Source organism: Teleopsis dalmanni, chromosome 2, assembly GCF_002237135.1.
Source record: "Teleopsis dalmanni isolate 2A chromosome 2, ASM223713v2, whole genome shotgun sequence".
Taxonomy (NCBI): Eukaryota; Metazoa; Arthropoda; class Insecta; order Diptera; family Diopsidae; genus Teleopsis; species Teleopsis dalmanni.
In genome coordinates this window covers 234259806-234276715 of record NC_051847.1, presented here as the reverse complement: position 1 = coordinate 234276715, position 16910 = coordinate 234259806, and the positions used below count along the sequence as shown (strand labels likewise).

General features: G+C 28.2%; 1 protein-coding gene across 1 annotated transcript in view; it reads left to right on the top strand.

Annotated features, from left to right (window-relative positions):
• LOC119676994 overlaps positions 1-16910 on the top strand; it is a 36271-nt gene that overhangs the window by 18325 nt on the left and 1036 nt on the right. Inside the window, exons 6-13 of the mRNA XM_038088260.1 lie at positions 11-322; positions 385-493; positions 554-730; positions 839-1005; positions 8535-8747; positions 12917-13072; positions 15031-15174; positions 16601-16908. Coding sequence (XP_037944188.1) covers positions 11-322; positions 385-493; positions 554-730; positions 839-1005; positions 8535-8747; positions 12917-13072; positions 15031-15174; positions 16601-16908 — 1586 coding nt within the window. The remainder of the gene's footprint in view (positions 1-10; positions 323-384; positions 494-553; positions 731-838; positions 1006-8534; positions 8748-12916; positions 13073-15030; positions 15175-16600; positions 16909-16910) is intronic.

Here is a 16910-nt window from a genome sequence, read left to right as displayed (position 1 = left end):
TTGGCTGTAGGTTCACCACAACCTGACATCACATGGAAAATTAAGGGCATCGAATTCAGTGGCAACGATCGTATGCGCATTTTAAATGATGGTTCGCTGTTGATAAAATCTGTTAATCGTCAAGATGCTGGTGATTACAGTTGCCATGCTGAAAACTCGATCGCTAAGGACTCCATAACACATAAGTTAATTGTTTTAGCGCCACCACAATCACCTCAAGTTAGTCTCTCAGCCACAACAACTGATTCGTTGACTGTTAAATTGAAACCACATGAAGGTGATACTGCTCCACTTCATGGATATACTCTGCACTATAAACCAGGTATGATTCTAATGTTAAAATTGTTTTATATTTTCTGCATTAATGTTTAATATGCCTAATAGAATTCGGAGAATGGGAAACTGCGGAGGTTTCTGTTGATGCACAAAAGTTCTCTATTGATAGTCTACTGTGTGGGTCACGTTATCAGGTGTATGCAACTGGTTTCAATAAGTAAGTTTTTGAATACGCATAAACCTATTATCGATATATAATGTTTTGATTTCTTTGCAGTATTGGTGCTGGTGAAGCTTCTGATATTTTAAATACACGGACCAAAGGATACAAGCCAAAATTACCAGAAAAATCACGTTTCATTGAAGTTTCCTCTAACTCGGTTTCATTGCACTTTAAAGCATGGAAAGATGGTGGCTGCCCAATGTCGCACTTCGTGGTAGAAAACAAAAAACGGTATGAATGCCTAAAAGCTGAATATCTCTTTAAAAAGCACATCATTATTAAAGATTCTATTTATTCTAATTCTATTCTGATGGTATTCCAATTTAAATATTTTCTTAGTGACCAAATTGAATGGAATCAAATATCAAATAATGTTAAACCTGATAACAATTATGTTGTCTTGGACTTGGAACCTGCAACCTGGTATAATCTACGCATCACAGCGCATAACTCAGCTGGTTTCACCGTTGCTGAGTATGATTTTGCTACATTAACTGTAACTGGAGGTATTTATGATCTGTTTTCCAATTAATAAATTGTATATAATGTTTTATATATAAATTATTTTCTATATATAAAAGTGATATACAAAATATTAACTATAATTTCACATTGCTTTTGTACATAAAAACTACGTAAAGAGTAGGCAATGTTAGGGGCTGTCAAAATAGCAAAGAAAATAAATTTTTAAACAAATAAATATACATAAGTATGTATATATGTGTATATAAGATAATCATAATGTAGATAAAGTATTAAGTATAAATAATTTGTATAGCTCACAACATTGCCTACATACAAATAACAAGAAATTGTTTTACGTTGAAAGTAAAAAACTCTAAGAGAAATAGCCACGCCTGCTTTTTCTGTATATAAAGTTTGATTGAATATTTTTTATAGTGTATCTTGCTTTTCAAATATTAAATATAATTTAATTATTGTTTTTTTATTATTACAAGTGCACTTTCGTTTAAGTTTCAAGTATTATTTTTTACGCTTTTTCTCAAATGTTCAGTTCAATTTTTTACAATTGGCCAATTAATGTAATTAAAATACTAAAAATCTTATAAATATAATTTATGATTTTATACATTTTTAGAAAATAGTTGCAATGAATCGTTGTTAATATAAAAAAAAAAAAACTTAATAGTTTTCTTGCGTAAATGCAATTTGTTTTTATCCTCAATCCCCGAAATTACCACCAAATCACAACCAAAATCACCTTTATCACACAACGAAAGTAAAATAGCTAAAGCAGCATTTTGTAGTTAAATTAACAAATCAAATGTATTTAAACTTATTATTTTATCATTTATTAATTAGTATAAAATAGTTTCTTTATTTAAACTTTATTTACTATTTATTTCTGAAAGTAAAGTTTTATGAACCAAGTTTATTTAACTATATACTCGTATATAAGATATATGAAATATGCTAAATCCTAAATCAAAGTAAAAAAATACATAAAAAATGTATTGTGTATAAATATTATAATATTATAATTTAATATAATACATCCCATATATATTCATATAAATATATAAAATACTGAAAATCTGTGGAGACCTTTGTTTATATTGATATAGAAATGCTTAAAAGACAGCTAAAAAAAGAAATGTATACAGTCCTTAAAATGTAAATATATGTCAGCAAATTGTTTGTAATTTTATACTATGTATCCCTTGTATATTTGTAAGGAATATCATAAACTTAATTTTATTATTTAAATCGTATATATATTATAGCTGCTAAAATGTGTAATATGTATTTAAAAATAGTTAGTTTCGAATTAGAAAATAATGTGTGTATTAATTATTGTAAAAAATAGTGACTGTGACAACTAAGTTAAAATTAAATTATTTATTTAAAAATATTATTATAGATTTTAAATTGGTACGTAATCAAAACGCGATCATCAAAAAATATATTACAAATTGATAAATTGATAAAAATGTTTGCAAATGAAGACTGTCAATATCATTCAATTGATTTGCTATTCGAATCATTCAGTGAGTACGAATATACGAATTTAAATCGAATAGCTCTAAATATTTGTTTTTTGTCAATAGTTTGTAAATAAAATTGAGATATGACTGCATATTTACACTTACCTTGTGATCAAAAAAGAACTTATTGACGGGAACTGTGATTCCCGCGCTTATCCAATCGATAAATTTTTTTATGCTGGCAACACTATTATACACATTCTGTCAAAGTTTAACGCATATCGTACGATTAGTTTTTGTTTAGCGTCGATACAAAGAAGTCGAAAAATGGTCTATGGTCTGAAAACGCGTTCCTCGCAATGACAATTTGAGTTGGGGGAAGAGGAAAAAGTCACACGGGGCCATATCTGGAGAGTACTGTGCTTGGTTGATGGTATTGGTGGAGTTTTTGGCCATAATCTGCTGCTTTTTTGACAGAAATTCAGCTTTTTTGCCACCAGCCAAACCCAAAACATCAGTTAAAATGTGTTCGACCGATCCATATGAGATGTCTAACAACACTGCAATCTCTCTAATCGGTTCACAACGATTTTCCAACACGATCTGCTTCGCCGATTCAATGTTTTCTTCAGTAACAGAAGTTGTTGGGCGGCCAGGGATCTCATCATGGTATAAGCTTGTACGACCGTGTTTGAACCTTTTAAACCATTCGTATGCTCGTGGTTGCGACACACACAAATCACCAAAGGCCTTTTTTAACATTTTTTTAACAGTTTCGGCACACTTGAATCCATTTGCAACACAAAATTTGATGCACGCACGTTCTAATTTTTGATCCATTATAAAAATCGCCACACGAAAATTTTTCGACTTTTTGTACAGACGCCAAACAGGAACTAATCGTACGATATGCGTTAAACTTTGACAGAATGTGTATAATAGTGTTGCCAGCGTGAAAATAAAAAAAATTTACCGATTGGATAAGCGCGGCAATTCAAAAATAGGCCTTTCGTGCTTTTTTGATCAGAATCTATATACACCTTTCTTTTACATTTTGATAATACATTAAGAACCTAAACCTGTTTTCCTTTATTCATCTCTATTTCTTACTGACATCAATCCATCCCACTTTCTATGAGGGAGCCTCTCTTATATTTATGGCGCCTTCTATAATACCGTACACTTCAACTGATCGGACTTTGCTCTTAAATATAGTGATATGTTTTTATCTCGGTATGGTATGAATTACTTATATATAATTTTTTTCATAACATATATTTCCCATTTCTGTCTTTTGTTGAAAGATCCATTTATGTAAAAGTTAACCTTTTTGTTTTGGTTGTCAGATAATTAGATGTACTTTACTAGATCTAGTAGTTAGATAGTTAGATAAACTACTTACTAAATAATAAGTTTTTTAAATTAATATCCTTCCTGAATATATGACTCTTTGACATTCCGTATCATTATTCCGTAAACATTATAAACGAAACTTTTTATTCTATACCAATTTTTTTTTAAATACTATGTTCCTAAGACCTATAAATATCAGTTCCTAAGGTTTACGAACTTTGGCACAAAATACTGGATTTGCCTTCATTAATTATTTTTGTTAAAGTTAACAAGTTTTTGGTTGATATTGACAAATTACTCTGCGACAAATTTGTATAAACCCTTTTCAAGCACAATAAGTACAGTGTCGAACAAGGCTTATGCCCTTCAAGGATATTCCCTACTAGCAATATGTATAAACATTATTTTGAAAAGTAAATAAATTCTTCTTGATTACTGTTAACTAGACATTTAAATTTTCTTTACATAAGAAACTTATGCTATAAATATATGTATTGTTTGGTGTCTGTAATATTTAAAAATAAGTAATTGTATATATTTGAATGGAAAACATATAGGTACTAATACATATGTTAAGTAATATTTAATTAATCATATAAAAATTTATCCAAACTGAAACTCAAGTAAAATATATACTTCAAATGAGTTAAACCGGATTCGGAGATTGGAACGCATATTCTATTTTTATTAGATATGGACAAAACAACTTAATTAATCAATAACATTGTGAACTCATTCGCTAACTACATCTACTAGTACATGGATTCCAAAATCGATGGGTCTCAGAATTACTACTCTCTAAATTAATAAAGTAGAGATCAGATTACTAGCATTAAAGCACACCAAAATAACACAGGATAACAAAACAAACACAAAAACGTATCAAAAAACGATGATGGACTCGAATCTATAAACAGTAAAAATGGTGAATGGAGAATGGGGAATGAAGAATGGCACTATGATGGCTGTATGACCTATATTAACAAGTATTAGTATGCATTTGTCGTTAGCACAAAATACAGCTCGTTTAACTTGTAAAGTAGATTTGGCAAGTAAAATAAAAAAGACCGGAGAGAAAAGTACAAATTTTAGTTTCAACTTTTCTGCATTAAATTTAAAAAAAAAAAACTATTGTAAAAAAGTAAACACGTTATTATATTCATAAGAAATTATTTTTAGTATAAAATAACTTGGTTTGTAAAACTTAAACTTAAAATAAATAACAAAATTTATTATATTTTAGTTGTTATATCATATTTTTATGCATTTTTATTAGTTTTTATATTTCGTAAATCAAATTATTAATTAGCATTTCACCGAAAAAATCCAAAGCATACAATTTTCATTTTATAAACCAGAATTTAAATCAATTAATTAATAGTTAAAAATTTAATTTTAAAAAAATTTAAAGAAAAATATTAAGCAATGAAATTAAATTAAAAATATCAAATTAAAAATATATACAAAAACACTGAGAAAAATCAGTGATTGAAATTTGTACCTGCAACAACCAAAGGATTCAGACGAAGAATCATTCGTTCATGAGGAATATGAAATTTGAAAATGATCAAAACAAATAAGTTTATTTCGTTTTTTAAATTAATTTAAATTTTACATTTTCATTCATTTCAATTTAGTTAATATTAGTTTATATATAAATTTTATATATTTATAAATTATTAAATTTAGTTTTTGTTATAATTAAAAAGTTCGTTCGCTCGTCATTTCAGAACATCAAAACTGATTTTTGTTTTTATGCGTTTTTAATATATAAAGACTAATTAAAAAAATAATGATAATGCTAAGGAATGTTACTAAAAATTACATACTCGCATAAAATTAATTTTGATAGTTAATTAACTCAAACATATCTATATATATTTATCTTGTTAACGCAGTTACTTTGCTTTAAAACTAATTACATATAGAAATCTAAAATTAAAATAAAATTTTGGCATATGAGTTAATTTAGTTTCTTTTTGATATTAGCTGAAAACGATGAAATTTATTTAAACCAATAAAAAAACAAATTGCATTTAAGTACGATAATTAAAAATATTTTAGTACATATAATATTTTATAATATTAATTCAAAATTACATACATATATGCTTATGCGAAGTTTTTAAAAGTTTCTAGAAGTTTTAATGCTTTTTATCTCATAAAGTATATATAGCTTTTAATAATCTATCATTCACAAATTTTGAACAACTAATGTATGAATCTTTAATATATTGTAAATATACCTCTTGTATATATAAATTGGATCAAATGTGTCTGAGGTGAATAAATTTCCAAATCTTTTTCTTCTTTACTTATTATGAACGATGATATTATTAAGTATTTTAATTTTACTGATTTAAATTTTTTTTCCACTTATAGTAGAAATAAAAAAAGTTGAAGATGTCTTAAGTGACCTCACTTAAAAAATTTTTGCTTATAGTCGGTGCTTATAGTAAGCATCACTGAGGGTTTCAAATATTAATCGAGCTGAACAAAACTTGCGGTATTTTCTTATGTTCAGGTATGCAAAATACTCATACACAGCGAACCTCATGAAAATGTTTGAAAATAATATGAAATATTGATGTTGTCAGTATAATGAAATCGGGTAGTCATATGATGTCATATTCGCATTCTTCTCAGTTAATGAAAACGCATTTGTCATTTAAAATGACATAGTGAAAACAAGGCATAAGTCAAGTAATTTCGAACATTTAAAGATTTCGATTCGATGGCGAAGTAACACCTCGCTATATTCGCATTCTTCTCAGTTAATGAAAACGCATTTGAAACACCAGTCAATTATAATTGTCATTTAAAATGACATAGTGAAAACAAGGCCTAAGTCAAATAATTTCGAACATTTAAAGATTTCGATTCGATTCGATGCCGGAGTAACACCTCGCTATATTCGCATTCCTCTCAGTTAATGAAAACGCATTTGAAGCACCAGTTAATTATAATTGCCATTTAAAATGACATAGTGAAAACAAGGCGTAAGTCGAATAATTTCGAACATTTAAAGATTTCGATTCAAATGTTCGAATTCAAACATACTCGAGTTTCTTCAACACGCGACCATCTAAAAAAGTGCGCCAACAGCTATTGTAGCTGTTGTTGCATGGGTAGTAGTTATTGTCTGTTGTTATTGTTGTAATTATATTATCTTCTTTCCTTCTTATTTATTGTCTTTATAAGATTCATTTTTTTCTTATGTTATTTGCCTTGGAAGTATAAAAAGACCTTAGATGTATTTAAATATCAAATTAAATCCGATTCTTATTGAGTTCACAGTTCGACTTTAAATTTCTTTGAATTTTTCTGAAATTTTCTTTCTTTCTTTTTTCTGAACCTAAGGACGTCTGCAATATTTGTATTTAATATTTTATAACACATTTTTATATGAACTTCTTATGTTTTCCATTAATTTGAATCATTATCACATTACTTATACCATCATTTTGAAAATAACATTCAGACAATTTCATCACATATGTTTTCTACATACATCAACACATTTTATATCAAAACACTTTTTCATGGCTTTCGAATATTTGTTCGAATTCATCTCCATTATTATATACTTTATGAATAGTGTAATACTTAAGGTATTATTTTAAATTTAAAAACTTCGCTTATAAGATTACATAGATCATTACATTTTTATATCATAAATAATATAAATAATTATTAAAAATATTATTGATCAAAACTAACTTAAATAATTTTAGTGAATAATCTTATTATAAAAGTTTTATATGTTCTACCATATATATAAAATAGTTATTTTTCTAATAATCTACACTAGTTTGCCTGTTATTATTGTTAATATCACGGTTCTTTAAAAAAATTTTTAACTCTATTATAAATTATTTTATACTGTTAAAAATGTTTGTTCGAATTAATTTTCAATTTTCGACTTAGTTTATGTTACTATTATCGTTCTTTTGTAAATTTGTGTATACGTATTTTCGAAATATGAGGTACAAAGGTAATGTTCGAAATTTCAGTTAAAAATTTAAATAAAAAGAAAGAATTTATAAAGCGAAATAAACCTATGAAATATCTATTTTAAAATTAAAAAAAAAATTTGAAAAGAAGAGCATAAAGCAAACATGTACGCTACATTTGGTTGTTACAGGCACAATTGCACCTTCGCGTGACTTACCCGAATTAACTGCTGAGGATACCATCCGCATCATACTTTCGAACTTAAATTTAGTTGTGCCGGTGGTAGCTGCTCTACTTGTTATAATCATAGCAATAATTGTTATTTGTATTCTACGTAGCAAAGGCAATCATCACAAAGGTATAAAACAGTTTTATTAACATATTCTTTTCTTTTTCTCTTTTTTTCTCGCTCTCTCTCTTACTATTCGATTACCCGCTTAAATTACTTACTATCCATTATGATTTCGAAATGATCCTGTATTATGTTCAAAAATAACGTTATGCATCATTAAACGGTTTTAATGTTTGTGGCTATGAATTACAAAAAACAAAAACATAAAAATTTCGAAAATTCCTTTGTTCGAAATTACAAATTATGCATGCAAATTTTTGTTTACAATAAATACACGTAAATATGCTTGTAATTGAATGAAATTGTGAAAACGGTTTGTATAACACCAAATTATTTTGACATTCGTTATCAATTACCTAACTTCGAATCATAATCGAAACTTAATTCGAAAATGATGCGTTGCGTGTCGCGTTAATATTACTAAAAACAGGCACAATAGCGCCATTGGATGACGGTCAAAGTTCTGGAAATATACACACACGCATACGTTTGCCAGCATGGATGCCAGAATGGTTAGATTTGAATTTTATGGTGCCATTGATCGCTACTGTAATTGTTGTTGCGGTGGGTATACTTGTTGTATGTGTAGCGCTCTCCAGACGTCGTGCGGATGATTTACGCGGTGGACAAAAGGATGTATATTGTAGGTTTTCTGTGCGCTTTTTAGTTATGTTCCTTTATGAATATTTAGTTATCATTAATTATTTATAGAATTTTTAAATGAAAACATTTCAGCTTTATTATTGATGTTTCATACATCGAATACTTTATTTCAAAATTTTATTTCTGTTTTTATATTCGAAAAGAATGGTTAACAAATGATATATAAGTGAACAGTGGTTTTACCTACACGAAATAATTCGATATAGTAATATCAAATAAAATATTTCTCTAGATCTAACAGGAACACGAAATCAAAAGTTTCATAGAGCCCAATCACTTTTCAAGCAACTTGCACAAGATTTATGTTTCACGCTTACAGTATTAGCCATATAGTATATAGTATTGAAGCTACAGAAGCGGCTAGTTAAAGTATGATTTCTCATTTACTTTCGACACTTTAGTACCAAAATTTTTTTATACAATACAACCGTTCAAGCAACATGGCATTGCATACTAGCGAAATACTTGTAGAAATATAGACTTTGCCCAGCTGCTTGATATTATAACATATGGTCTCTATTAAGTACAAGCACAGTACTCAATAGTATGGATATTGATCAATTGATATGTGAACGCACCTGTACAGTATAATTAGCCATTGAGACTTCCTTAATATCAAATAGTTTTCAAATTGACGACAACCTTGTTATAGAAAGTAACCATACAGCGTGTATTAAAAATAATAGACTAAAAATAAATTATTTATTTTAAAGATCTTAATTACACTTTAATTACGAAAAAATGTGATTAGTTAGTGTTTCTATACATAATGTGTAGGTTATTACAGTGTTTTCACTGATCTCTCTCAGACAGTTGACTCATTGTCTTACCGTTTAAATCGAGGAGTTTAAAGCCTATTTGGACCTTTAATAAAATACAAAATTTTATTTTGAATCTTTGATTTTTGGCATCTTTAATCTCAAGATTTCACGGTATTTCTACTAATTTTGCTGTGTTAGCTGCCTATATGTGAAATCTTAAAAATGGTATTACCGCTGTTCACTTTTATATTATTATAAATTATAATTTTTAAGTAAATTTGCAAATGGTCACTCAAACTCGGTAAAAAATATTTTGATTGTTTTTAAATTTAAATATAAATAGTTGTTAAATATAATGTATATAAATAAATATATATGTAGCATGGTTAATATATATTCTAACATTAATGATATTTAAAACTAATAATTTAAAATACATAAACATCTATTCCAACATACGAAATATGTACCAACAATAAACCAATATAAACACACACAATCAATAGAAACACGCGATACTTAGCACTACTCAAAGCATCTTAATGTACATAATATGACAGATTTATAAAAAGTTCTACCAATTTTGCCGCACTACATACGATTAAGTATCCGTAACTCAAAACATTGAACTTATATACATTTTCTACACTATATACCTATACAAGTATCATAACACATATATGTAGTAGCCTCCCATATTTTGATAATAAAGTCTAATGTACGAACTTCTATGCTATACCCAATTTATGATATATACACTATACACTAGTCTAATGCTTAATATATACTAGCGTTCAAAAATGATCCTTTTTACTTAGTTTTTTGGTTGAAATTCAAAAAATATTATGAAAGGACTATAAAAATCTATATCAAAAAACTTTTAAAGATATCAGATATATAATAATAAATTATTTAAACATTATGTGAAGAATAATAATAAACATGAACATAGCTAAGTGAGCATATAGAGCGATGACCCTATATTTGTGCACTTATAATCCATCGGACAATTATATAGGGTCTTTCGCTCGTTACCTATAACCTATGTCTAGTCTAAAAACATTAATATAAATAATTTATTAATATAATTTTTAATTGTAAAAATTGTTTCTTGTCCATCCTGCCTCATTTCCTGGCTACGCCCATGCTTAGAACAGTTTCTTACAACAGAATTATTATTCAAATATTTAGCTTTTTTGCTCTATCTATATATTCTTGAAAATATATCAATAGATTATGTTGTAAATATTGTCTTAACTATAGTCATGTGTTTTATACATAAATTAAAATATATGTAGCTTTTTATATTATCTATTATTATATTACATATATGTAACATAAATATTTTATGGAATGTGTGTTTGCCGTTTTTGTTTTTCTAGTTGTCATAATTTTCCATCTCATCAAACAATTTGAAAATATTATTTATAAAAAATTAAATATTCATACTAATTACACTTAGCATATATTTCTATGAGCAAGAAACTAGGTACAATCTGAAATAGGTCAGAGTTACTTCTACTTATTAAGTTATAATACTGTTAAAATTATCTATACTGTGTTTGAAATTTACTTAATTTAAAGAATCAAAAAATTAGACTTGTTTTAAAGCACAATATTACCTGAGCCACTATAACATCTACATACTATTGTCACCAAATAATATTTATTTATTTATTACCACCAGTATCTTCTTTTTAAATACATTTATTAAAATCACACATAATCCGAAAATTAATATTAAAAGTAATCTCTTTAAATCTCTTTCGAACTAGTTCATTGATATACTTCATTTAAAAGAACTAAACTATACAACTTTATTAAGGAGACCGTCACGTCAGAATCAAATAATGATTGCATTGAAGTTGGAAACTGCATATTATCATAAAAGTTTTTTTTAATCAATCATGGAAATATTTACGATATTCCCATAATACTATATTTTTACATTTTATATCGTGTTTTTAACACTGATAATGTCTCAACGGACATTCTCTACTACAATTTTTTTTTGTAGTAAAATAATTTACATTTTTATTGCTGCTAATTAGCACTTTTTAATATTTTTTTATTTTATTGTGGTGTTATTGACTGTATGCGTGAGTGAAGTGAAACGCTCTGCTTCAAAATTCACATAAATTCAATATAGTAGGGCAACTGATATATTTCGTAACATTTTTATTGTCTGACTTTATTACTTAAGCACATGTGACGTTGACTATTTTATTTTTATTTTATTCAGGTTAAAAGGATTTAGGATTTCAAATCACAATCATCTTTTATCTTCAGGTGTTCTCTGAAAAAAAAAAAAAAACAATGTGTCAGATGCTTCAGTATGCTCTAGAAATATGTGCCGTATAAGTATGAAAGATATTAGATTTGATTAATTGTATATATTGTAACTTTAAATTGAATTTAGCAAAAAATCAATACTTTTCTTAGATCCCGTCCCCTTTAAAGTGTTTGCTTTCGATATAACTAATCGATATTCTATGTAAATAAATTATATATTTACTCATTCTCAAAAATAACATACTACATGTCTATTGCTAAATATTTAGTTTGATTTTAATAAATAATTTGTTTAAAATAATATTGAACAACAAAGCCCCCGATTCCATATCCCGGCAACAGCCCCTTTCAGCTGTTGTACTTAGTTTTTTTATTTCAAGAATTATAGTTTCAGTTTAAGCACCTACTTTCTAAGTTTTTATTTCAAACCAAATAAAATAAACTAAGATGCTTTTCAAGATCGCCAAAAAGTATTGAAGAAATTGGAAAAAGAAGTTGATTAAAAATTAATGAACCAAAAAAATTTAAATGAATTAAATTAAAATCATTATTCATTCATCATTTAAGTAACTTTCCCTTAAGTAAAGTCGTACGTTGGTATATTTGGTAAATATTTGAATATTTAAATATTTAAATTGTTTTCTTTAACGTAATTTATATATTAACTAATTAACTAATTAACTAAATTTCAATTATTTTGTGCATTTTCCTTATAAATATTTAACACGAATTTTGGATTCTATTTGCACAACCACTTTTTTTATGAATACAAGAGCAAAATTTTCTGAGTGACGCATTCAAATTGTGAAATTTTGGAAAAGTTCATTTTAAAAATACAAATTGACAGCACTAAAAAAATTTACCACAAATATAGAAATTGTGTATTGCACCGCATTATTTATATAAATTTTTTTTTAAACTAAATCAAAGGATAATGAGCCGCAATCGAATTAAAACAGAAGTAAAGTAAGAAACAGAAATTTTCAATTTAAAAAAAAAAAAAACAAAATAAAAGAAGAAAAAAATTTTCAAAGTACGGTAAAAAGCATCTTCAGTATCTTATATTGTGTTTTGCGATATCATATATTAATTCTAGACGATGTAGTTTACAATCAGACAATGGGACCCGGCGCCACCCTGGACAAACGTCGACCTGATCTACGAGACGAGTTGGGCTATATTGCACCACCAAACCGCAAACTGCCACCAGTTCCTGGCTCCAACTACAACACCTGCGACCGGATTAAGCGAGGTACAGTAATAAGTAAGCATCTAAATTTACCAATACAACATTTAATAATACAAGAATATTTTTGCTTTTTTCATTTTGCCAATTTGTCCTTTGTACGAGTTCCATGAACCACGTACAAGGACGAAGGACAAATGCTAGCCACAAAAACATTGTGTTGCAAAGTGCTTTCCTTTAAAATAATATTATTTACTTCTTATTATTGTGACGCAAAGTAGCAAGTATTGTAATAAGATTCACTTTATATATATATCACAAACCGTCAAGGACTTGACTTACACTCAAATTTATTTAAATTTATCTCAAAATTTTAATATACCATTTATCCAATAATTATAAAAATGGTATAATCCAAATTCTTAGTATTGTATTACTTAGTAATTTTGGTTAAAGTCCATGCACTGCATGATGTACTTTTTATTTTTAAATGTTGTAGTAAATTTAGTTAATAATTTTAACAGTGCAACAATTAAGATATGAATTTTCAAATAATAAATAATAATAGTGTGTAGGAGAAAAGTTCTTCGTAAGATCTTTGATCCTCTACGAGTTGGCGACGACTACCGCATACGAATGAACCATGAGCTGTACGAGCTTTATCACGACATTGATATAATTCAGCGTATTAACATCCAGCGGCTTCGCTGGCTTAGTCATGTTGTGAGATTGAGCGAAAAAGCTGTTTGAAGCAGTACTTGACGGAAGAAGACGTAGAGGTAGACCGTATCTACGGTGGAGTGATCAAGTTGACTGGAGAAAGTGCGCACACAGCAAAAGTGCCTGTGGACACATGCTGCGACAGATCGAAATTCTGTAACGGATTGTTATGTCCAAATAAGAAGAATAAGAAGTGTTTGAATTTAATTTAAATCTTAAAATCAGAACTCAAATAGATTTGAGCTATAAAATTGTATTTAAAAGCATCTGACTTCGAACTAGTGATTACTTAACTAGTACCGGCAACTTATTCCTGAATTTCGTTTGGACACAAAGCTTCTCCCTAATTGCACACATTTCCTCTCGCGTTACGGTCTACATCAGTTTGATCACTCCATCAGTGACACGATCTCTCTAACGTTTTAGACCGCTGACAACATATGAATCTTTCGCTGAGGTAATCCGTACTAACAGATGGGCGATCAAAGGCCTTAAGTTAAACTGCTTCTTTTAATGCTGATTTTTCAATCAACTCAATATACCATTTTCTTTACAAAACACTACAAAAATGACTGTGAACCACATATAATTCTGAAATGGTTTCCTATAAATATGCTAAGCAAATGGTTCTTTTCAATTATACAATAAGTCGGAGACTCCGATTCAGAACCGTTCCTTAGAATTTGCAAAGCCACTGGTTTGAAGTCTAAAGTTTTTATTTAGAACTGATTCTTAAAATTCAAAAATCCAAACTTTGGATTTATGGTTCGGTTTGTGAATTGGTTCAATTATACTGAAAAGTTGAAAATTTCGATTAAATTCGATTTGCAGCCATAAAATAGTATAGAACTGAATTTATTTTATTGTGGTTTATTTTTTCGAATATACTTTTAATATAATCCATAATATCATACTTAATAATAAATTAATGAAAACTATAATTAAATATAAATAAATAATAATTAATTATGAACAAATTGTTGCACTGTTAATAATTATATAGTATATTTAATGTATATAATATTAAAAACAAATAATAAATGTAATTAATTTTTTATTTTTTCCCGTTTCAACCCGCAAAATGCTTAACAACCTACATTTTATGCTTAATTTTATGTTTTTAATTTATATTGACGTTGTATTATTGTTTCGCAAAATTTGTGTAATTTTAATACTCGAACACAACACATCTGACACCTGACACCCGACACCCGACACCTATACCACCTACTTCATATAAAATGTGTAAAATATTGTGAATATGAAAAAATTGGTCAATGGTTGTGTATTGTCGCCACAAGTAGGCCGTGGTTTGCGTTCAAATCATTCCACTTGGGATCCTCGTCGACCAAATTTATACGAAGAATTGAAACCACCACCGGTGCCATTACATGGCAATGTTTATGGTCATGGTCATGGCACTGCTGAATGCCATTACCGGCATCCAGGTAGGATACGAATTTAATTATAATTTTTTAGATTTAATTTGAAATAAGTTTTTCATTATTCATTTTCGTAAATGCACAGACAATAATTTTTACTAACATTGACTAACGATTTTTTTAAAATAACTAAGCCCAACTAGGCCTGAGTGGATCCATAAGATCATCGTGATAACCTGGCTAACAATTTGACTAATGAATTGATATAACACATCTACGAGTATTGTGCATTTCAGTTTAAATTCACAACAACAAAACCATATATTGAAAAAATCAAATGTTAACATAATTATAAATTAGTTACTCGATTTCTAGAGGATTTTAGTCAGCTACAAAGCGTTGCCTTTAAGAGCATCTTAAGCTTAATTACTGCGTCACGATGCTTTTGACTTTATCGAGTTTTCTGTGGTAACATATTGGTCTTTTAGGCCTGAGTGGATGTAGAAGACCGCATTATGTATAACCTAATCTGTTTGATCCTAACATTCCTAAAGCAACTTTAGGAATTAATATTGCATATAACAACAGAAATAAAGACGCGTTTTTGTTTATTCTTTTTCAATAACATTCTCGATTAAAACAAGACTATTGAATTACAAATAGATATTGGCATCTATAATTCTCCTTGGTTTTTCATGATAGTATAAAACTATTATCTATTCTACATATTTTCTCAAAAAATCGAACTTGGCTTAGTGGCTCAAAAACTGAATTCTTGTTTATAAATCCACACTAAAAACAAAGACCACCTCACTAGAATGTAAGAGAATATCTGAATATATGCATATGAATATCTAACTAAAAAAAACTACTACTACCACATATCATCTTTCGGGAGTTTGTACATCTCGACACTGTACATCTCGAAGTCTGTGGAAAGAAAATTCTTCTGCTTTCTATACATCCTAATTTTTATTTATTATTAATTGTAATATTCTAAATTATAGAATCTAAAACGTTCCTTCTAAAATTTCTTTACCAACTGAGATATCAGACGTAGTTCAAAAATAAGAACTGTTCTCAATCTTCAATCGCGTTAATAGATATCGCGTTATAGATATTTGTTTTTGTAAATAAAATCAAAATTTTAATTTTTTTATAAAACCATTATAGTTTTATTTAGTATTAAAACACTTAGATTTATAAGTAATCTCATGGCAAAAGGCATGGAAGTTAATATAATATTAACATTAACTCTAAGTAAGTAAACTAATAGTTTAATAATATAACATGTTTTTAACCTTTGCATGTTTTATTTTTTTTTTTTTTTTGAAATGTATTAACAGAAACAACAACATAACAACACTCCATTAACACTTTCATAAATTACACACTAATATCCATCTTATTCTACACATGTACTAATATATACTTTCTTTTTTCTTTAACCAAAAAACAAAACAAAATTATTTACGTAATAAAAACTCAAAAGGCATGGAAGATGAAATTTGTCCTTATGCTACTTTCCACTTACTTGGATTCCGTGAAGAAATGGACCCTACTAAAGCAATGAACTTCCAAACATTCCCACATCAAAATGGACATGCACCAGGACCCGGACATGCTGGCACTATGGGACCACCAGGACATCCCGGACACATGCACTCTCGTTCAGGTTCACAATCAATGCCACGAGCCAATCGTTATGCACGCAAAAACAGTCAGGGTGGTCAATCATCAATTTATACACCAGCACCGGAATATGATGATCCAGCTAATTGCGCGGAAGAAGATCAATACGT